General features: G+C 35.8%; 1 protein-coding gene across 4 annotated transcripts in view; it reads right to left on the reverse strand.

The window, feature by feature from the left end:
• LARP4 (La ribonucleoprotein 4) overlaps window positions 1–24,935 on the reverse strand; it is a 63,685-nt gene that overhangs the window by 15,531 nt on the left and 23,219 nt on the right. For all 4 annotated transcript variants that reach the window (XM_030835088.2, XM_030835086.2, XM_030835089.3 and 1 more), the window contains 4 exons: window positions 23,807–23,943; window positions 22,222–22,325; window positions 21,236–21,346; window positions 20,409–20,462 (listed from right to left, as the gene is read on the reverse strand). In XM_030835088.2, the coding sequence (XP_030690948.2) occupies window positions 20,409–20,462; window positions 21,236–21,346; window positions 22,222–22,325; window positions 23,807–23,943 (406 nt within the window). The remainder of the gene's footprint in view (window positions 1–20,408; window positions 20,463–21,235; window positions 21,347–22,221; window positions 22,326–23,806; window positions 23,944–24,935) is intronic.

Below are 24,935 nucleotides of genomic sequence, written 5' to 3' on the forward strand. Positions count from 1 at the left end.
TGCAATTAAAATGGGATTAACATTTCTCACTTATAAAATTGGAAAAAGTCTAAAAATTTGACAACATACTCTATTGATAAGGCTGTGGCAAAACAGGTACTCTGATACATTGATGATGGGCATTCAAAACAACACAACCCTTAAAAAGGAAAATTCAGCAATGTCTTCCAAAATATCACATATGCATATTATCATATTCTTATCAACCCCACTTCTAGGAAACTTTACCGTATATACACAGACCAAAAAGAGGTTTTTTAAAAAATGATGCATACGGCTACTCACTGACACTTACTATAATAGGAAGTGGGGGGACGTGAGGGGTGAGGGGGCTCAGACCCACATCTCTCCCAAACACACACTCACACACACGAGACAACCCAAAAGTCCATCAATGATTGAAAACAATGTGGTATATCCAAACAATTATCAGATGTAAGAAAAAACAAAAAAAGAAAGAAACCTGAGGAACTGCTCTAAATATTATAATGGAGTGATTTCCAGAAAATACTATTTAAAAAAAAAAAAGAGGCAATGCAAGGAGAAAGGTATGTACAGTAAGGTGTTGTTTAGATAAGTTAGATGTGGATATGAAGATATACTTGCATTCATACAGACACGTGAATATGAATTTAATATACTGCTTTAGATATTTTACTTTTAAGCCATGCACACACTGAATAAAATTTTTAAAAATCAGTTTGTAAAAGTTCAATGCAAAATGAACCTAAATGTGTATCCAACTAGAGGAATAACACAGAGAAACTCTAAATGACTTTTGGTATTGTTATTCTGAGACTTCTGTCTGTGATTTTGGATACAGCAAATCATAAATTATTTTGGGGTCACTGACATCTGAGATTTTCACGTGGGAGAAAAGAGATGCAGACAGCAACTGAAGAAGTAAAAACCATGTAGCCTGAATTTAAATCGAAAGCATCTATATAAACTCATGATATATACTGTCATTAAAAAAAAAGTATTTAATAGCTCTGTTCAAAGAAAAAGCTTAGAAATAACAAACAATTAGCCAGAAGCACTCCTTGTGCCTAACCAGTGGACTGCAAAACATTACTTTCCCATAAAAGTAACATGGCAACTCCAGAGCCTTGTGACACAAAATGTACAAGAGCCTGGAACATCTTGTCACACTAGAGAGCAAGGAACATTGAAAATTACCATTACAAAAGGACTCAAAGAGGCCGTACTTCATCAGTAAGGACAACGAACACACCAAATATGTTTAAATATTCAAAACCAAAAAATATCCGAATGGTCGTTTTTGAAGGTTGCCAGGGAACCGACACATTATTTTGAAAACTGGTAGTAAAAGCTAGAACCAAGCATTTATCACACATTGTATATATGAGCTGTACCTCAGGGTAATGAAGATGAAGGAAAGCTTTTCTTTATGGAAGTGTTTCAAATAATAAATGGAAAAAAGCACAGAAATAGTACCACTTTGCAACCATTAACAAATCAATATATCTAGTCAATGATCAGCAGCAGCTAGTATAAGAGAGACACACAAAGACATATACTACATGTTTTTGTTCTCTTTGCTGCTCCAAAATAAAATCTAATTCTGATTAAGCCTCTAGATCTAGCTACCAATTTGCATGAAATACAGAGGTCAGAGGATCGTGTTAAACTACACTCAAGAATATAACTTGGGACTTCCCTGGTGGCACAGTGGTTAAGAATCCGCCTGCCAATGCAGGGGACATGGGTTCGTGCCCTGGTCCTGGAAGATCCCACATGCTGTGGAACAACTAAGCCCATGCACCACAGCTACTGAGCCTGTGCTCTAGAGCCCGGGAGCCACAACTACTGAAGCCCATGCACCGCAACAAGAGAAACCACCGTAATGAGAAGCCCGCGCACCGCAACGAAGAGTAGCCCCCACTCACTGCAACTAGAGAAACTCCACGTGCAGCAATGAAGACCCAACACAGACAAAAATAAATAAATTTATATTAAAAAAAACTTATTAAAAAAGAGCTCGTTTTTAAAACAAGAAAAGAATATAACTAGTCAATTCAAAAGTGGGCAGAGAACTTGAATAGGTATTTCTCTAAAGAAGATATATAAGTGGCCAATAAGTAGGCGAAGAGATGCTCAACATCACTAATCATTGAAGAAATGCAATTAAAACCACAAAGAGATATCACATCACATTCATTAAAAGAGCTACTATCAAGAAACAGAAAACAGCCAAATGTTGGACAGGATGTGGAGAAACTGGAACCCTTGTGCACTGTTGGTGGGAATATAAAGTGGTATAGCCACTGTGGAAAACAGTATGGAGGTCCCTCGAAAAATTAAAAATAGAATTACCATATGACCCAGCAATTCCACTTCTGGGTATATATGCAAAAGAATTAAAAGCAGAATCTTGAAGAGAAATCTGTATACCGATGTTCATAGCAGCCTTATTCACAAAAGCTAAAATGTGGAAGCAAACCCAAGTGTCCATCAATAGATGAATGGATAAACAAATTGTTGTATATACATACAATGGATTATTCAGGCCTTAGAAAGGAGGGAAATTCTGCAATATGCTACATGGATGAACCTTGAAGACACCATATTAAAGTGAAATAAGCAAGTCACAAGGAGACAAATACTATATGATTCCATTTATATGAGGTAAATGGTCAAAAATCAAAAAGTATGGGCTGAAGGAGGGGAAAGTGGAGAGTTCCTGTTTAATAGGCAGAGTTTCAATTTTACAAGAAAAGAGTTATGAGAATGGATGGTGGTGATGGCTGCACAACAATGTGAATGTGTTTAATATTATGGCACTGATAAATGAAATTAAAATTTAAAATGGTTAAGATGGTAAATTTTATATATGTGTATTTTAACACAATAAAAAAACACATAGCTAACGAAATGTATAATGTGAGAAACTTTGTAAGACAAATAACAGTGATTTCAAAAACATACTTCCAAAAGTAAAACTAAAGAGGTAGAGGACAAAATCATAAATTGTATTTTATATTTTTATTATTATTATTTTGCCGCTCCCCGCAGCTTGTGGGATCTTAGTTCCCTGACCAGGGATCGAACCTGGGGCCCCAGCAGTGAGAATGCCGAGTCCGAACCACTGGACCACCAGGCAATTCCCCAAATCGTAAATTTTAAAAAAGAAAAAAGAGAAAGAAAAAATGTGAATCGGGAAAATGTGAACAGTGCCTGATGTTTAAGAAATTATTGTTTATTTTTCAAAAAGTGTGATAGTAGTGTGGCTATTTTTTTTTAATCCCTTTCTTTTAGAGATACCAGTATTAGTTTATTTACATACAGATGAAATTAAGTTTCAAATTTGCTTCAAAAAACCTGGGGACATCGGGAAGTAGGTGGGATTAAGATGAAACAAGAAGAGCCATGCTCTACTAATTAATCTATTAAAACCAAATAAATATGCTATGGATAAAAGGGAAATAATGTTCTTAAAGACTGAATAAAAGAGGAAATCTCAGCAGAGAAGGAATATATTGTTTAAAATAGAAATGCCAGAACCCAACTTGAAGATGAATTCAAATCCACAGAAAGTATCCAATCTGAAGAAGAAAGAGATGGAAGAAAAACAGAATCGCAGTGAATCAAGCAATACTACATATGTGTAACTGAAGTCTCAAAAGGAGAGGAGAAAGTGAGGCAGAAAATTTTTTGAAAAACTAGAGGTTGAAATTCCCCCAATTTGGTGAAAAGCATCAATTTACAAACAATAAGTTCAGAACACCCCAAGCAGTATAAATAGAAAACCATAGCTAGACACATTAGAGTCAACCTACTGAAAACCAAAGAGAAAACAAAACAAAAAATATCTTGGCGGCAGGCGGAGAAAAACAACATATATTACAAGAATGACTCACTAGAAAGAACAGAAGCCAGAAAACAATGCAATCTTAAAAGAAGGAAAAAAATTAAAACTATCAACTTTAAACTATTAAAAAATTAAAACTATCAACTTTAAAACTATTAAAACTATCAACCCATGTACATGTATCAATGTACAGAATTCTGTACCCATCAAAAATGAGTGTGAAATACAAGACAGCTTTAGATGAGGAAAAACTAAGAAAACTCATCCCTGGTGGGCACTGTTATAACATCAAAGGAAGTTCTTTAGCCTGAAAGGAACTAATACCAGGTAGAATTGATCTATGGAGGAAGAGCAATAAAAAATGCGTTCTTGGGCTTCCCTGGTAGCGCAGTGGTTGAGAGTCCGCCTGGCAATGTAGGGGACACGGGTTTGTGCCCCGGTCCGAGAGGACCCCACATGCCGCGGAGCGGCTGGGCCCGTGAGCCATGGCCGCTGAGCCTGCGTGTCCAGAGCCTGTGCTCCGCAACTGGAGAGGCCACAGCAGTGACAGGCCCGCGTACCGCAAAAAAAAAGAAAAAAAAAGCGTTCTTGCTTATTTACAAGAGAAACAAGATAAAATGTGAAGCAACTTATTAGCACACACAATAAATGTTTCACTGGACTCCTTCACAAGCATATCTCTAGGCCAAAGTCTGCAAGAACGCTTGACCTTGGATGTCCACTGCACAAGAGTGAGAGCTCTCCCAAATTATCATGGGTGATTTTTATTAATTTTTGAATCATGAACACTATAATTTTCCAATTAATTGGGCACAAAGATACTATAATAAAATATAGCACTATGGTATAATAGCTTTTATAACTATTTTAAATTTTTGTGAAAAACGTAAATAACTATGATTTAGAGGAAAACACATGCAAAAGCATCTTTACATAAAATAGATAAAATCTAAGAAAAATGATAGGTCTAAATTGGAGTTTAAGCATTTAAAGCCATTTTATTAAAAAAAATTGTCAGAATCTAATTTCACATCAGATTTTAAACTACTTTAAAATAAATAACTCTCCATTAAAAAAATCTTTCTTAGGTTAAGAACAGAATTACTAATATTTATATTTTATATTTGTATATGCTGTACTATAAAACAGAAATCAGTATGTATTAAATTAATTTACTTCATCAAAGAGCAAGTAGTAAAGAAATCATGTTAATATGCTGCAAGGAGTGTTTACATTCAATACAATATGCTTTATGGATTCAGGAAAGAGATTCTGTATTAGGTAGGGTAGAATACATTACTGTAATGAATATACAAATGATTTAAAAGGCCCAAACACAAAAAAATTACATTTACCTTGTTAATACATTTAACAAAATACGTTTAAGACAAGTACGCCGAAAACTACAAAGCAATGAGGAGAGAAACGAAAAGCCTAGATAAATGGAGATACCATATTAGAGGACTCGATATTAATAAGGTGGCAATCCTCTCAAATTAATGTATAGTGTCAATGCAATCCCAATCAAAATACCAGCAAATATTTTTGTAAAATCGACACACTGATTTGAAAATTTATATGAAAATGTTAATGACTTGGAATACCAAAAATAATTTTGGAAAATCAAAACAAGTTTGAGAACTTACATATTATCTGATTTTGTAACTTATTATAAAGCTACAGTAATCAAAACAGCAGGGAATTGACTTAAGGGACAAACACAGATCAACAGAAAAGAACAGAGTCTAGAAATAGACCCAAGCACATATATGCTTTAATAGTCAACAAAGGAATAGTCTTCAACAAATGGTGCTGGAACAAGTATTATACTTCTTTTAAAAAAAGAATCCTGACTTTTCCTTCCAAAAAACACAAAGTAACTTGATATAGATCATAAGACGTAAATATAAATACTAAAACTATAATACTTCTAGAAGAAATCATGAAAAAAAATACTCATGACATTAGGAGGGGTTGATTTTAGAGAAGACAAAAATAATGAACCCTAAAAGAAAAAGGAGATGAAACAGACTTCATCAAAATTAAAAGTCTACTCTTTAATATACACTGTTAAGAAAGCAAAAGGCAATTCACAAACTAGGGCAAATATATTTGTAATACACATCTGACAAAAAACTTGTAACCAGAATACATAAGGAACGCTTACAAATCAATAATCAGACTAACAACCAAATTTTTAAAGATAGAAAAAAGATTTAAAAAGACAGTTAACTAAAACAGATGTATGGAAAGAACGAAGATGTCTAAGAACAAGTGACTAGATAATCAAATCGCACTACAGGCATACCATATTTTATTGCACTTTGCTTTATTGTATTTCCCAAATATTGCAGTTTAAAAATTTTTTTTTATGTATTTATTTATTATTATTTTTTTTGGCTGCGTCAAGCCTTTGTTCCTGCATGCAGGCTTTCTCTAGTTGCAGCAAGCGGGAGCTACTCTTCATTGCAGTGCGTGGGCTTGTCATTGTGGTGGCTTCTCTTGTTGCAGGGCACAGGCTCTAGGCACGTGGACTTCAGTAGTTGCAGCACACAGGCTCAGAAGTTATGGCTCACTGGCTCTAGAGCACAGGCTCAGCAGTTGTGGCACATGGGCTTAGTTGCTCCACGGCATGTGGGATCTTCCCAGACCTGGGCTCAAACCCATGTCCCCTGCACTGGCAGGCGGATTCTTAACCACTGTGCCACCCGGGAAGTCCCCACACAGTATTTTATTAGTTTCAAGTGTACAAAATACTGTCCAATATTTTTATATCAACAGCATTTAATAACTTTGTGTCTCTGTATGACATTCTGGTAATTCTCGTAATATTTCTCACTTTGTCAAAATTATTATCTTTGTTATGGTGATCTGTGATCTTTGATGTTACTAATGTAATTGTTTTGGGACACCACAAACCATGCCCATATAAGGCAATGAACTTAATCAACAGATGTGTGTTTCTGACTCCACCAATGGGCAGTTCTCCCGTTCTCTATCTCTCCTCGGGCCACCCTATTCCCTGAGACACAACAATATTGAAACTGGGCCAATTTGGCCCTAAAATGGCCTCTAAGTATTCAAGTGAAAGAAAGATTCACATATCTCTCACTTTAAATCAAAAACTAGAAATGATTAAGCTTAGTGAGGAAGGCATGTCAAAAGTCAAGACAGGCTGAAAGCTAGGCCTCTTGTGCCAAACAGTTAAGCCAAGTTGTGCATGCAAAGAAAAAGTTCTTGAAAGAAATGAGAAGGACTACTGCAGTGAACACACGAATGCTAAGAAAGCCAAACAGCCTTATTGCTGATGTGGGAAAGTTTTAGTGATCTGGATAGATGACCAAACCAGTCACAACATTCCCTTAAGCATAAGCCTAATCCAGAGCAAGACTCTCTCTTCAATTCTATGAATGCTGAGAGAGGTGAGGAAGCTGCAGAAGAAAAGTCTGAAGCTAGCAGAGGTTGGTTCATGAGGTTTAAGGAAAGAAGACGTCTCCACAACATCAAAGTACAAGATGAAGCAGCAAGTGCTGATGCAGAAGCTGCAACAAATTATTCAGCAGATCTAGCTAAAATAAGTAATGAAGATTTTCAACGTAGACAAAACAGCTTTATATTGGAAGAAGATGCCATCTAGGACTTTCATAGCTAGAGAGGATAAGCCAATGCCTGGCCTCAAGGCTTCAAAGCTTCAAGGACAGACTGACTCTCTTGTTATGGGCTAATGCAGCTGGTGACTTTAAGTTGAAACCAATGCTCATTAGCCATTCCATAAATCCTTTGGCCCTTCAGAATTATGCTAAATCTACTCTACCTGTGTTCTGTGAATGAAACAACAAAGCTCAGATGATAGCACAACTGCTGACAACATGGTTTACTAAATATTTTAGGCCTACTATTGAGAACTACTGCTCAGAAAAAAAGATTCCTTTCAAAATGCACCTGGTCACCCAAGAGCTCTAATGGAGATGCATGTTAAGATTCACGTTGTTTTCACGCCTGCTAACACAGCTTCCATTCTGCAGCCCATGGATCAAGGAGTAATTTCGACTTTCAAGTCTTATTATTTAAGAAATAGATTTCGTAAGGCTATATAGTAGCTGCCATGGATGACGGATCTGGGCAAAGTCAATCAAAAACCTCTGGAATGGATTCACCCATTCTAGACGCCATTAAGTTCATTCATGATTCATGGAAAGACAAAATACCAACATGAATAGGAGTTTAGAAGAAGTTGATTCCAACCTTCATGGATAACTGAGCAGTTCAAGACTTCAGTGTAAGAAGTAACTGAAGATGCGGTGGAAATAGCAAGAGAACTAGAATTAGAAGTAGAGCCTGAAGATGGGACTGAATTGCTACCGTCTCATGATGAAACTTAAACAGATGAGGAGTTACTTCTTATAGATGAGGAAAGAAAGTGGTTTCTTGAGATAGAATCTCCTTCTGATGAAGATGCTGGGAAGAATGTTGAAATGACAACAAAGGGTTTAGAATATTACATAAACTTAGTTGTTAAGGCAGTGGCAGGGCTTGAGAGGACTGACTCCAATTTTAAAAGAGTTTCTACTGTGGATAAAATGCTATCAACAGCACTGTGTGCTACAGAGAAATGGTTTGTGAAAGGACAGAATTGATACAGCAAACTTCACTGTTGTCCTATTTTAAGAAACTGCCATGGCCACCCCTACCTTCAGCCACCACCATCCTGATCCATCAGCAGCTATCAACATCAAGGCAAGATCCCCCACCAGCAAAAAGATTACAACTGGTTGAAGACATGGATGATGATTGCCACTTTTTTTTTAGCAATAAAGTATTTTGAAATTAAGGTATGTACATTTTTTGACATAATGCTATTGCACACTTCACAGATTCCAGTAGAGTGTAAATGTAACTTTTATATGCACTGGGAAACCAAAAAATTCGTGTGACTTGCCTTACTGCAGTGGTCTGAAACTGAACCCTCCATACCTCCAAGGTATGCCTGTATATTCCTACACTGGAATACTACTTGGCAATAAAAAAGAGTGTATTACCAATACATGCTACAATACGGTTTACTGAAAATAATTATGGCAAGTGAAAGGAGTCAGGTACAAGAGAGAATATACTGTGTGGTTTCATTCATATGAAACTACAGAAGAAAACAAACATATAGCAGCAGAAAGCAGATCAATAATTGCCAACACTGGATGTTGATGAGGGGAGACTGAGTGAGAAACAACAGTGCATAAATTTGCAAAAACTAATAAAAATGTATGCTTCAAATAAGTACATTTTATTGTATGTAAACTATAAGAATGTTGATTAAAAAAGAAAATTTTTCTTAGAGAGGGCCTAGCAAAACTACATTCAAATCCAAAGGCATAAAGAAAAATATCAATCTTGTAATCTTGCTACAACAAAATGGATTTCCACACAAATACCACAAACATAGTAACAATACAAATAGTTAATTTGACAAGAAGATTAAGCTCCTCTAAGAACTCATACAGATCAATAAGAAAATCTTCACAGAAAAATAGTCATGGGGACTTCCCTGGCAGTCCATTGGTTAAGACTCCATGTTTCCACTGCAGGGGGCACAGGTTCAATCCCTGGTCAGGGAACTAAGATCCCACATGTGTAGTGTGGCCAAAAAAAAAAAAAAAAAAGTTGGAAAATCAGAGAATCAACTACAGGAAATTTTAAAGAAATAAAAAATACTGTAGGGACTTCCCTGGTGGCGCAGTGGTTAAGAATCCGCCTGCCAATGCAGGGTACACGTGTTCAAGCCCTGGTCCTGGAAGATCCCACATGCCGTGGAACAACTAAGCCCATGCACCATAGCTACTGAGCCTGTGCTCTAGAGTCCGCGAGCCACGACTACTGAAGCCCGTGCACCTAGAGCCTGTGCTCTGCAACAAGAGAAGCCACCACAGTGAGAAGCCCGTGCACCACAACCAAGAGTAGCCCCCGCTCACCGCAACTGGAGAAAGCCCCCGTGCAGCAATGAAGACTCAACACAGCCAAAAGTAAATAAATAAAATAAATAAATTTAAAAAAATACTGTAAGAGTGTAAATTGGTTCTACCTAATAAGTAAATGGATATACTCTTCGATACAGATAATTTAGTTCTAGGGTATTATCCTAAAGTTATAATTGCATATATAAACAGAAAAACAGTGGTATAACAGCAGAATAGGCTCTATGCGTAGGTACCTCCACTGCATCAATAATTAAGCAAGAAAGAGTGCTTGTACACTTATAACTAGGTGAGTGCTTGACAAAAGGAGAGGCTGCTGATCTTTTCTAAGTGAGCAGTACATAAAAGTAGCTACCATCCCTGCCCCTCAGTAGCTCGTGTTCCTGGAGTGGCTGGCTGGTGCCAAGGCATGTAGTGGGGACTTTGTTCTCCAGAAATTGAGGGTGCACTGTGGTTGGTCTGGTGGATTCCTGAGAAATCAGTGCCCATGCTCGCCTTAGTTTTTATTCACAGCAGCACTGGTGACTGACTTAAAAGGACAAAATCCTTTGCCACCAGCATTACCCTATTCAGAGCCAGACATTTAGGGAAATCTTTTTTAGGTCACATGCCAAATGCAGAGATAATGGAACAGAAATTTCAGTGACCACAAACAACAAGGAATATATATTTTACGAAAATAATTTGGAAAAGTCACAAATGAACAGCTATAGCCCTCAACGAGCAAAGAAATCAGTAATATATGAGGAGCAGGAGAATCAGATTTCCAGAGTTAACAGTTTACACTACCTTGGCATGTCTAATTCTCAAAAAAAATTACAAAACACACAAGGAAACAAAAAACTATGGTCCATTCACAGGAAAAACAGAATTTGATAGAAACCATCCTGAGGAAGCTCAGACATTAGAATTACTGGCCAAAGACGTTAAATCAACTATCTTAAGTATACTCAATAAGTAATGAAAACCATGGACAAACCTAATAGCGATCAGGAAAAAGATGTATAAACAAAATGATAAAAGGTAATCAGTACACCTACCCTTCAAGAAATGCTAACGGGAGTTGTTCAAGGTGAAATGAAAAGACACCAAACAATCAAAGCCATAAGAAGAAATAAAGAACACTGGTAATTACATAGGTAAATTTAAAAAATATTATTGTACAGTTGTCCATTGGTATCCACAGGGGACTGGTTGCAGAACCTAGAAATACAAAGGGCTGACTGCACCTTTGGTATGTGACTCCTCTTTTTTCCTTATATGATTCAAAAGAGAAATGAACAAAACAATATAAAGTGATACCAATGGGCACACATATAAAGATGTAACCTGTGACAATAAGAATATAAAGGGGGATGGACAGAGAAGTACAGAAGCAGTGTATTTGTACACTACTGAAACTAAATTGGTATTATTCAAATGAGGTTGTTATATATTTAAGATGTTAATTGTAACCCCCAAGAGAACCACTAAAAAAAAAACAAAACAAAACTTAAAAGTATACAGAATAGGAAAGGATATCAAAATAGTTACATTACAAAATTTCAAAAAAGGCAATAATGGAGGAATTCAGGGGGAAAAGACATTTAGGACACACAGAAAACAAATACCTAAACGGCAGAAGTATTCCCTACTTATCAGTAAGAACTTTAAATGTAAATGGCTTAAACTCTCCTCTTAAAAGGCAGACACTGGTGGGTTGGAAAAAAAAACAAGATTCATCCATATGCTGTCTATAAGAGATTCCTTTTAGATTCAAAGACATTGAAATTAACAGAACTGAAAAGGGTATTCCAAGCAAACAGTAATCAAAATACAGCTAAGATGACTATATTATTATTATGCAAAACAAAGTCAAAAAAGGTTATCAGAGACAAAGGAGATTATATATTGATAAAAGGTTCAATCCAGCAAAAAGATAAAACAATTATAAACATACATGCATCTACCAAGAGAGCCACAAAATATGTAAAGCAAAAACTGACAGAACTGAAAGGATAGACAGTTCTGCAATAATAGAGACTTCAATAACCCACTTTCAATAATGAATAATAACAACAGAAAAGCAATAAACAGGGACTTCCCTGGTGGCACAGTGGTTAAGACTCCATGCTCCCAATGCAGGGGGCCCAGATTCGATCCCTGGTCAGGGAACTAGATCCCACATGCATGCTACAACTTAGAGTTTGCATGCCACAACTAAGGAGCCCTCCTGCCACAACTAAGACCCAATGCAACCAAATAAATAAATGAAATAAAAGCAATAAACAAACAGGGAACTTGAATAACACTACAAACACTGACAGACAGTACTCTAAACACCAGAGTATATATTTTTATCAAGTGTACATGGAACATTCTCTATGAGAGACCAAAACTGGTTTTAATAAATTTCAAAAGACTGATATCTTACAAAGTATCTCCTCTGTCCACAATGGAATGAAACTAGAAATCAATGACAGAAGGAAAACTAGAAAATTCACAAATTAAACAACACACGTTCTTAACCAATGGGTCAAAGATGAAATCGCAAGAGAAATTAGAAAATAATTTGAGATGAATGAACACAAAAACACAACATATCAGAACTTACTGGATGTATTAGCCATAAAAAGGAACAAAACTGGGTCATCTGTAGAGATGTGGATGGACCCAGAGACTGTCATACAGAGTGAAGTCAGTCAGAAAGAGAAAAACAAATATCGTGTGCTTCCCTGGTGGCGCAGTGGTTGAGAATCTGCCTGCCAATGCAGGGGACATGGGTTCAAGCCCTGGTCCGGGAAGATCCCACATGCCGCGGAGCAACTGGGCCCGTGAGCCACAACTACTGAGCCTGTGCGTCTGGAGCCTGTGCTCCGCAACAAGAGAGGCCACAACAGTGAGAGGCCCGCGCACTGCGATGAAGAGTGGCCCCCGCTCGCCACAACTAGAGAAAGCCCTTGCACAGAAACGAAGACCCAACACAGCCAAAAATAAATAAATAAATATTTTAAAAATCGTATATTAATGCATATATGCAGAATCTAGAAAAATGGTACAGATGAACCAGTTTGCAAGGCAGCAACACAGACACAGACGCAGAGAACATACATATGGACACCAAGGGGGGAAGGGGGGTGGGTTGAACTGGGAGATTGGAATTGACATATATACACTAATATGTATAAAATAGATAACTAATGAGAACCTGCTGTATAGCACAGGGAACTCCACTGTACAGCAGAAATGAAGACAACATTGTAAAACAACTATAACCCAATAAAAAAGAACTTACTGGATGTTATAAAAACAGTGCAAAGAGGGAAACTTATAGCTATAAGCACCTATGTTAACAAAGAATGATCTCAAAGCAATAACCTAAGCTACCACCTAAAAACTAGAAAGAAGCAAACTAAAACCAAAGATAGCAGGAGGAAATAATAAAGATTAGAATGGAGATAAAAAGAACAGAAAAATGACAGAAAAATCAATGAAACTGAACGCTGGTTCTTTGAAAAGATCAAGAAAATGAACAAACCTTTAGCTAGACTGACTAAGAAAGGTTAAAGATTCCAATTCCTAAATCAGAAATGAAAACTAAAATCAGACCCAAATACTGATTTTACAGAAATAAAAAGAATACAAGAGAACAGTGTAAACAAAGGCAGATCAACATGTGGATAACCTAGATGAAACGGACAGATTCCTAGAAACACACAAACTACAAAAACTGACCCGAGAAGGTGGAAATTTGAATAAACCTTTAAGAAGGAGGTTGAATCAGTGATTTTAAAATTTCGAAGAGGCCATATGATCCAGCAATCCCACTCCTGGACATATATCCAGACAAAACTATAATCTGAAAAGATACATGCACCCCTATGTTCATAACAGCACTATTTACAACAGCCAAGACATGGAAACAACCTAAATGCCCATTGACAGATGAATGGATAAAGAAGATGTGACACACACACACACACACACACACACACACACACACGGAACATTACTCAGCCATAAAGAAAGAATGAAATAATGCCATCTGTAGCTACATGGATGGACCTAGAGATTATCACACTAAGTGAAATCAGTCAGAAAGAGAAAGACAAATAGCGTATGATATCACTTATATGTGGAATCTAAAATATGACACAAATGAACTTATCTATGAAACAGAAACAGAGTAATATATGTAGAGAGCAGACTTGTGGTTGCCAAGGGGAGGAGGGGTGAGGGAGGGTTGGATTGGGAGTTTGGGACTAGCAGATGGAAACTATTATATACAGAATGGATAGACAACAAGATTCTATTGTACAGCACAGGGAACTATATTCAATATCCTGTAATAAACCATAATGAAAAAGAAAAGAAAAAAATTTCACCAATCCTTCTCAATTAACACCAATCCTTCTCAAACTCTTCCAAAAAAGTTGAAGAAGAAGAAACACTTCCTAACTCATTCTAAGAGGCCAGTATTACTCTGATAAAACAGACAAAGACACTACAAGGGGGGGTAAAACCTACAGGCCAATATCCCTTATGAATATAGATTTTAAAAATCCACAAAAAAATACATCTTGACCAAGTGGGATTTATTCCAGAAATGGGAGTGGGAGGATGGGAGGTGGGGTGGTTCAACATAAGAAAATCAATGTAATATGGCACATTAACAGAACAAAGGAAAAACACACATGATCATCTCAATTGATACAGAAAAAGCATTTCAAAGAATTCCACACTTTCAAGGTAAGAATACTCAAACTGGGAAGGGAAGGGAACTTCATCAACATGACAAAGGCCGTATGTGAAAAGCACATAGTTGATATCACACTCAGTGGTAAAAGACTGATGGTTTTTCCCCTAAGATCAAGAACAAGACAAGGATGCCCACTTTTGCCATTTCGCTCAACATAGTATTGGGAGTTCTAGCCAGAGCAATTAGGCAAGAAAAAGTAATAAAAGACATCCAAACTAGAAAGGAGAAGTAAAATGATCTGTTTGTAAATGACATGATCTTACATGTAGAAAATTCTTAAAGAATCAGACCCCCACCCCCACCCCCCAAAAAAGTTAGATCTAATCAACTAGTACAGCAAAGATGCAGGATATAAAATCAACACTCAAAATGGTTGTATTTCTATACACTAGGAATGAACAATCTGAAAAGGAAATTAAGAAAATTCCATCGACAACAATATCAAAAAGAACAAAATACTTAGGAATACATCACCTATACAATGAAAACTATTACAAATTGCTGAAAGAAATGAAAAACCTAAATAAATAGAATGAAACCCATGTTCATGGATTGGAGGACTCAATATTGTTAAGATGACAACAATATTCAAATGATATACAGACTCAGTGTACTATCAAAGCCCCAATGGCATTTGCTTGGAGAAACAGAAAACTCCAACCTAAAATTCATATGAAATTTCAAGTGGCCCTGAATACCCTCAACAGTATTAAAAAAGAACAGTAAAATTGAACAGCTCATACTTCTCGTTTTCAAATCTTACTACAAAGCTACAGTAATTGAAATAGTGTGGTACTGGCATAAAGACAGACATACAGATCAATTAAATGGAAACAGAGAACCCAGAAATAAACCCAGCTCCTCCCATGGACACACCAAATTTACAAGTACTTACAGAACAAGTATCTATGACAACAACCTGAAGACTAGCAGAAAAGATTTTCCACAACTAAAGACATGAAAAAGGAAGCACGAGATGGGTAGAATGGGTGGAAATGAGACATAGTCAGGACCCAAACCCCCTGGTTGGTGACCCACAAACAGGAAGAATATCACAATTGTAGAGTTCCTCCCCCAAGGAGCAAGGGGTCCAAATGCCACATCGGGCTCCCCAGGCTGAGGGTCCTAAAACAAGAAGATGAGGCGCCAGGTCTGGCTTTGAAAATCAGTGGAGCTTGCATACTGGACACTGAGAAGATTGTAGGAAACAGAGAATCTGCTCCTAAAGGGTGGACGCAAAAATCTCACCCACCCAGGACCAGACAGACGGCTACATAGGGGAATTCTACAAAACATTTAATGATGCATTAACACCTATTCTTCTTAAACTATTCCAAAAAATTGAAGGAGGAATGCTTCTGAGCTTATTCTATGAGGCCAGCATCACCTAGATACCAAAACTAGACACAAAAAAAGAAAACTACAGGCCAATATCACTGATGAACATGGATGCTAACATCCTCAACGAAATATTAGCAAACAGGATTCAACAATACATTAAATAGATCACACATCATGATCAAGTAAGATTTATCTCAGGGATCAAGGATGGTTTAATATCTGCAAATAAATCAATATGATATATCACTTTAACAAACTGAACATAAAAATCATATGATCATCTCAACAGATGTAGAAAAAGCTTTTGAAAATTAAACATTTAACATTTATGACAGGTATGTTCCTTATATACCCAATAAGTGGGTATATAAGGAACATACCTCAACATAATAAAGGCTATATATGACAAACCCACAGCCAACATCATACTCAATGGCGAAAAGCTGAAGCATTTCCAGTAAGTTAAGGAACATGACAAGGATGCCCACTCTTGCCATTTTTATTCAATATAGTACTGGAAGTCCTAGCCATAGCAATAACGAGGAAGAGAAATAAAAAGAATTCAAATTGGAAAGGAAGAAGTAAAACTGTCACTGTTTGTAAATGACATGATACTATATACAGAAAAGCCTAAGGATGCTATCAAAAATCTATTAAAATAAATGAATTCAGTACAGCTGTATGATACAAAACTAATACACAGAAATCTGTTGCCCTTCTATACATTAATAATGAACTATCAGAAAGAGATTTTAAGAAAACAATCCCATTTATAACTGCATCAAAAAATAAAATATCTAACCAAAGAGGTAAATGACTTATCCTCTGAAAACTATAAGGCATTGATGAAAGAAACCAAAGATGACACAAACAAACGAAATGGTACACCATGCTCATGGACTGAAGAATTAATATTGTTAAAATGACCAAACTAAGCAAGGCAATCTACAGATTCAAAGCAATCTCTATCAAAATATCAAGGGCATTTTTCACAGAAATAGAACAGTAATTCTAAACTCTGTATGGATACCAAAAGACCTCAAATACCAAAGCAATCTTGAGGAAGAAAAACAGAGCTGGAGGTACTTCGCTCCCAGATTTCAAACTATATTACAAAGCTTCAATAATCAAATAGTATGGTGCTAGCTCAAAAAGAGACACACAGATCAATGAAACCAAAGAGAGAGCCCAGAAATAAATCCACACATATTTGGCCTATTAATCTATGGCAAAGGAGGCAAGAATAAACAATGGGGAAAAGACAGCCTCTTAAAGAGAGCTGGGAAAACTGGATAGCTACATGCAAAAGAATCAAATTGGACTACATTCTCACACCATATACAAATGGGCAGAGGACCGGAATACAGACTTTTTATTCCCCCAAAGAAGACACACAGATGGCCACAGACAGAAAAGATGCTCCACATCACTAATAATCAGAGGAATGGAAATCAAAACCACAGTGAGATACCACCTCAAAACCGTCAGATGGCTATCATCAAAAAGACAACAAATAACAAGTGTTGGCGAAGATGTGGAGAAAAGGGAACCCTTGTGCACTTGTAGGATTGTAAATTGGTGCAGCCACTATGGAAAAACAGTATGGAGCTTCCTCAAGAAATTAAAAATGGAACTCCTATAGGATCCAGCAATTTCACTTCTGGGTATTTACCCAAGGAAATCAAAACTACTAATTCCAAAAGATATACGCACCCTTATATTCACTGCAGCATTATTTACAACAGCCAAGATATGGAAGCAACCTAAGTCCCCATCAATAGATGAATGGATAAAGAAGATGTGATATATATACACAGTGGAGTATTACTCAGCCATAAAAAAGAAATCTTGCCATTTGTGACAACATGGATGGATCTAGAGGGTAATTATGCTAAGTGAGGTAAGACAGAGAAAAGCAAATACCACATGATCTCACTTATATGTGGAAACTAAAAAATAAAACAAACAAAACAAAATGAAAACAGACTCATAGATACAGAGAACATTTGGGTAGTTGACGGAGGGAAGGGGGTTGTGGGGCAGGTAAATAGGTGAATGGAATTAAGAGGTACAAGCCTCCAGTTATACAATAAATAAGCCATGGGGATGTAATATACAGCATAAAGAATATGGTCAGGGAGTTTCCTGCTGGTCCAGTGGTTAAGACTCCACGCTCCCAATGTAGGGGGCCCGGGTTTGATCCCTGGTCGGCGAACTAGATCCCGCACGCGTGCCGCAACTAAGAGTCCACGTGCCGCAACTAAGAAGCCTGCATGCCGCAACTAAAGTCCGCATGCCACAATGAAGATCCCACGTGCCCCAACTAAGAGCCAGCACAGCCAAAATAAATGAATGAATGAATGAATGAATATTTTTTAAAAAGAATATGGTTAAATAATATTGTATTAACTTTGCATGGGGACAGATGGTTACTAGACTTAACACGGTGATCATTTCATAATGTATGCAAATGTCAAATCACTATGTAGTATACCTGAAATGAACATAATATTGTACATCAACTATATTTCAATTAAAAGGAAAGGCTAATATTATAAAACCCTTAGAAAACATAGGGGAAACATTTCATGATCTTGGATTTGGCAACAATTTATGAAGTATGGCAACAAAAGCACAGATAACAAAAAAATTAATTGGACTTCATAAAAATTAAAAGCTTTTGAGCCTCAAAGACACTTCAAGAGAGTAAAAAAGATAACCCACAAAATGGGAGAAAATATTTGCAGATCATATATCTCACAAGAGTTTAATATCCAGAATATATAAAGATCTGGTACAGCTCAACAACAAATAACCCAATTTAAAAAATGGTCAAAGGATTTGAACAGACATTTCTCCAAAAAAGACATATAAATGGCAAAGAAGCACATGAAAAGATGCCTGATATCATGTGTCACTAGGAAAACGAAGCAGAAAACCATGATGAGATACCACTTCCTACCCATTAGGATGAGGGCTTTATCCAAAAAGCAAAAATAACAAGTGTTGTTAAGGATGTAGAAAAATTTGAATCCTCCTCCATTGCTGGTGGGAATATAAAAGGATACAACTGCTTTGGAAACAGTTATGCACTCCTCAATATGTTAAACATATAATTATCATGTTACCCAGTAATTCCTAGTATATACCCAAAAGAGTTGAAAGCAGGGACTCAGATAGTTGTGCAGCATTATTCACAGTAATCCAAAGACGGAAGCAACCTAAGCATCCTTCAATAGATAATGAATAAACAAAATGTGGTATATACCTACAATGGAATATTATTCAGCCAATAAAAAGTAATGAAGTTCTGACACATGCTCCACATAGATGAAGCTGGAAAATATTATGCTAAGTGAAATAAGCCAGATACAAAAGGACAAATATTGCATGATTCCATTTATATGTGGTATCTAAAAATAGGTAAATTCAGAAAGACAGAGACTAGAAGGGAAGTTACCAGCAGCTGGGAAGAATGGGAAGTTATGGTTTCATGGGTATAGAGTTTCTGGGGATGCTGCAAAGTTCTGGAAATAAATACCGGTGATGGTTGCATAGCAATGTGAATGTACTAAACACCACTGGGTTAGCTGTACACTTAAAAATGGTAAATTGTATGTATGCATATTTTATCACAATAAAAAAAACTTTTAAAGAAAGCATATGTTACAAATTATTTGTAAATAGAACAACTTAATAATTAAATCACGGAACAATATTAAATGTATACCTGTAACAATGGTGAATGAAAATATCTATTATGAGAAAAGAATAGGCGTGTATATACTATATATTTCCATTCATGTAAAGACAGAAAGAAAATTCTTAGATAGGTGCAGAAAAAACTGCTCTCTCTCATCACCTCTAGGGAAAATGACTGGAGGAATCTGGGACAGGGAGATTTAATTAACTTATTTACTATAAATCATTTGACTTTCTTACCACATATAGGTATTACTTTCACACTTAAAATAATGTGGAGGATGGACTGTAAGGAGGGGAAAGCTGAAGGCCTAACAGCTAAAAGGCTATTCCAATTGCTCAAGCCTAAACAATGGTAGTAATGATTGAAAGAAGTTTTGAAGGCAGATTTCATAGGATGTGAGAACAGATTAGACATGTAAACTGTGAGCAAGTGTCATCAACGACAATTTCCTGGTTCCCAAATGGCTATTAATGCAGTGATGCAGTTAATTGAAATGAAAGTACTGAGAATGTTTTCCACCTTTGTTACTAAAAAATTATTCCTGCTCCTAAGAGCAGGATTGAGATCTATGATTATCTTACACATTGTCAATCAGCATCTAACTTAAACTTCATGCTGTCTGAAGTTATACTTCTAGAAGAAACTGCTGTTTACAAAGTATTTTGACATTCTATCACTAATTTCCTGAAATAGCATTTCATATGAGCCAGAAATTTCTTTAAAATCATTATGGGTTTTATAAAATGTTATTCATCTTTGTTTGTTAATAGACAGACAACAAAAACCTTCTTGTCTCATGATGGACTAACAAATGTTTCTTACCATGATTGGCTTGCCCTGAAATGTCTTAACTTCTTCTCTTAAGTATTTAAAAGCCTGTTAACAAAGCAGGAAGGAACTTTCATTAGCATTCAAACATTTCATTAAAGCCATCATTATTCTATCAAGAGAGTTTTGGTAATTGCAACTATCTCTAAACTAAACAATAAAAAATTCTGAAGGTGATCCCATTATGCAGGTGACAGGGAATGAAAAAGTAAAAATTTAAGACTTCAGGTACAGTTCACATTTATTGTATATTAAACTACTATGGATTACTACTGACACATACTCACAAAATTCAAAACAGACCCAAAATATCACTACATATCAATTTTAAAATGGGTTCGGAGGGCCTTCTAAGATGAAGAATTAAAAAAAAAAATCAGTACAAGGTTTTAAAAGGCTATTATAGAAATTTTTGTTTCAAAGGAATATTACTTTTCTTATCTTTAAATAGGCCATGATAACAATTAAGAGTAAAATCATTATGTCAAAATACCAAGAATCAGAACGGAAGTTATATATATTGCGGGCCTACTCTGTAATAGAAATACTAACTACTGAGTACATAGTCTCTGATCCCCATGTTAATTTAAAAATTGTTAATATTTTTACTGATAGGAAACAAACTGTTCTTAAATTGAAACAAAAAAGCTTTAAGAAGATCATCAAAAAGGAAACCAATTAATAAGCAACACCAAAAAGGTGAACAAGGTTCTCCAAAGTCTTTACAAACATTACTGTAAGCACACATTTTTCTCAATTAAAATATACACTACTGCTTTTATCACCAGGACTTCAAATCAGAAGAAAAGTTTTCTTCTCACCTGCTGTGCATCTGTGTCTGACTGGAAAGTGATATACCAGTTGCTATTGTGTGCAAATTCACAGCTTATCACCTTGGGGCAGTTTTCATTTTTAAACAAAGCTTTTACTTCCTAAAAAAGAAAATCTTCAGTTAACTCTAAAAATATATCAAAAATGGGCATTTTTTTCCCTCTTCATGTCTTTTGGTCTTTTCTATTTCTTTACTTAGTAACTGTTTACACCTTCTGCCCATTTTTCTGTTGAGTAGAATTATACTCTGAAACAAGAACATGCATAGTTATAGTGCAAATTTTGTGCATGATTTAGGGATGGAAGCTTATTTTATAATCAGCAAAACTGAAGTATTATTTCAATCCTAGTGGCAAGCTAAATTCTGCTTAAGAGTACAATCTTTCCAGTCCTGTCATTGTCCAAAAAAACAGGTGTGGGTGGGTGGGGGGACTGTCCTACATTAACATTTTCTAGGTGCGAAGTATTTTATGCATTTTCATTTACTCCAAATGCTCTGTCTACAACAGTCACAGACATGAACTGTGCACAGATATCTCGTTTTTCATAACTGATTTAATTAAAAACTAAAACTCAAAAAAATATATGGATTTAGAAAAAGATGATTATCAAAACTCAGAGGGACTTCCCTGGTGGCACAGTGGTTAAGAATCTGCCTGCCAATGCAGGGGACATGGGCTCGAGCCCTGGTCCGGGAAGATCCCACATGCTACAGAACAACTAAGCCCGTGTGCCACAACTACTGAAGCCTGCACGCCTAGAGCCTGTGCTCCACAAGAGAAGCCACCACAATGAGAAGCACATGCACCACAACGAAAAGTAGCCCCCGCTCGCCGCAACTAGAGAAAGCCTGCGCGCAGCAACGAAGACCCAATGCAGCCAAAAAAATAAACAAAAATAAATAAATCTATTAAAAATTACTGAAAATAAAATAAACAGTTAAGAATATTTAGCTTTAACAATACTAATGATTTACCTCTACTGGTGTTGTTTCTGGAATCTCTCTAAGAATTACAATACAACGCTTATGACTTGGTCTCACTTTCTCGCCCTTCTCATCAACTTGCACCATGGGAGAAGCTGAAATTTTAAAGAAGTTTCATTCAAAAGTGTAAAAATAGTGATATTAATAATTCCATTAAAAAACTATTCATTTCAATTTCCAACTGAATAAATTAGCAGAGGCTAACATCTTAAAGAAATTAAGTTGTAGAATCAAAGATCACAGTTACAATAAAGTATCTTGAGACTGATATGCAAAGAACATTGTCCAATGTTATTCATTGCACAAATACTCAGTGTACTTATTTTGTGACGTGGCACAGTGTTGGAGTTGAAAAGAAGCCTTTAAGGAGTATACAATATTTATATCTCATAGGGCACTTCCCTGTATACAATTACCAAATTCTTTATTTCAAGTAAAATCAATGTACTGCATTAGCCAAACACTACTCTAGGGAATGTATTGAGCTTTGATATGTGAAAAAATTCTCCTTAAAATTAAAGTCTGAGAAACACTTAAAACCAAGAATTATATATAAATGATTACAATCTTTCTTTCAGATGCTGGTTTTGAGTTAATATAGAATGAAGGTAGTACCACAAGCCAAAACTTTTATTTCTAGTCCCTTCAAAGGATAATATGTCACATCTTCCTGTGCAGGTAAGTAGAGAGAATAAAAGTAGTTGTTAAGGAAGAAGGCCTGTGTATAAGTGCTAGGTTTCAGCCCTTGGAGGTAGGAGATTCTGTCTCTTGGCAAATTCTTTAAATGTTGACAAGACTGGGTCATTTTAAGATCTGGTCAAACCAGATCAAGACTGGTTTGATCTGTACAAACCGATCAGAGATTTCATAAATGTTTTTATCCCTCTGACAATGGAAATCCCTACTCCCATGTAAGTCTACTACTGGACTTGCTTTATTTAACTTTCAAACATTTCAACGAATTTCAAAAAAAAAGTGAAGATCCACCTTTACTCAAGTAGTTAACAAAACCTGTATAAGAGAGGTTACCAAGAAATGCTGATATAAGACACAAACACCACTAAAAATTCTTAATCCTCAATCTAAAATATAAATTCTTTACCAAACTTTGGAGCAGTGTTTGTCAAACTGCAGGTCGCAACTCTTTTAATAGGTTGTGAAAACAATTTTATAATAAAAGAAATGAACTCATTTCAAGCATTTAGTATTAATCTACTATTAACGTTTCAGTTGTGTGTATGTGTGTATTGGGTTGTGATATAAAGTTTACTTATTACTTTTGTTCAAAAGTTTGAAACAGATTGCTTTACAGGGTGTGATAATGACACATATAGCTTTCTAATAGCCCAGAAAACAGAGGTTTAATTGCTTATACTTGAGTAAATGGGTATCAAGATGAACAACCAAGGTACAGAACTGATATACAAGCTATATATGTACCAGTCAGTAAAAACAGATAAATTAGCACAGAATAGCAAAAAATATGGAGTTAAAAACAATTTCCTGCATGATCAGAAGTCAAAAGAATATTTAATCTTTGATTTTAAAAGTAAGCTAAAAGGTACGATTTACATACATCTCAACACTTCAAGAATTAGGTCAGGGTCTGTGGTCAGCTTTTTTATTTCTTCCATGTTGGCAACTGTCCAAATTGGGATGAACTGATCACTGTCCATTTGAGATATCAGGTAAAGATCCTTTGACAAATTTTCTCTGAAAGGAATAAGAGAAGCAACAGTCCTATAAAACAAACAAATCTTAAAAAGCACCTAAAGAAAAGAGATGCCTTATTAACTTTTGTCACTAAACCTAGGAAAACAAAATTATGCTATCAGGAATAACACAGTGAACTATGAAAATACATAATATACAACAGATACATTCTAACAACTTCTGGAAAGTTTCTGAATCCCCAAATACATTGTGCCCAACAGTTTTGAACAAGGAATTTATGAAATTATATTGATGTGGAAAGAGGCTTAATATTAAAGTATATTACAAAATATTACATACAGTTTTGTTCCATCTTATAAATACCTTAGCACTGATGTTAGAATATGCATATGGAGAAAATTGTAATGTAAACCATGAGTTGGATCATGGAGGATTTTCAGTTTCTTAATGTTTGCATTTTTTAATAGGTATGTTTGACTTTTTATTTAAATTTAAATAATAAAGTTAAAATAATAAATATAAAACATTTTAAATTAAGACAAAAGACTAAGATACATTTTTTAAAAAAGAAGATACAAATGCTCTATCTTACACATAAAATCTTGTTCAACAAACTGAAGGAGAATCAAATTCATGTCTTGTTATTTACATCAAACCTTTGAAGCAGTCTGGTTATAAACAGCTAGAAATCTTTGCTTAAAAGCCACCTTCTCAATGACCACCCTATTCTGAAACCACCCAAGTACTCCTGATTCCCCTCTTCCCTTGCTTATTCCGCTCTACTTTTTTCCATAGCACTTATCACCTAACACGCTTCTAAGCTGCTTATTTATTATGTTTATTGTTTTGTCTCCCCCAGTCAGAATACAGGTTCCACAAAGGATCTTTGTCATTCAAAATGACAAAGCCTTAGTACTTGGCAAAGAGTAGGGTCCAGGCCTTTACATTCAAATTATACTAAAATAGAGTAGTAATTACCTTTTTAAGGTTACAATTGTCAACAAGTGGTGGTTATTTGTCTTGGGGGAAAA

The sequence above is a fragment of the Globicephala melas genome, chromosome 10, assembly GCF_963455315.2.
Source record: "Globicephala melas chromosome 10, mGloMel1.2, whole genome shotgun sequence".
NCBI lineage: Eukaryota > Metazoa > Chordata > Mammalia > Artiodactyla > Delphinidae > Globicephala > Globicephala melas.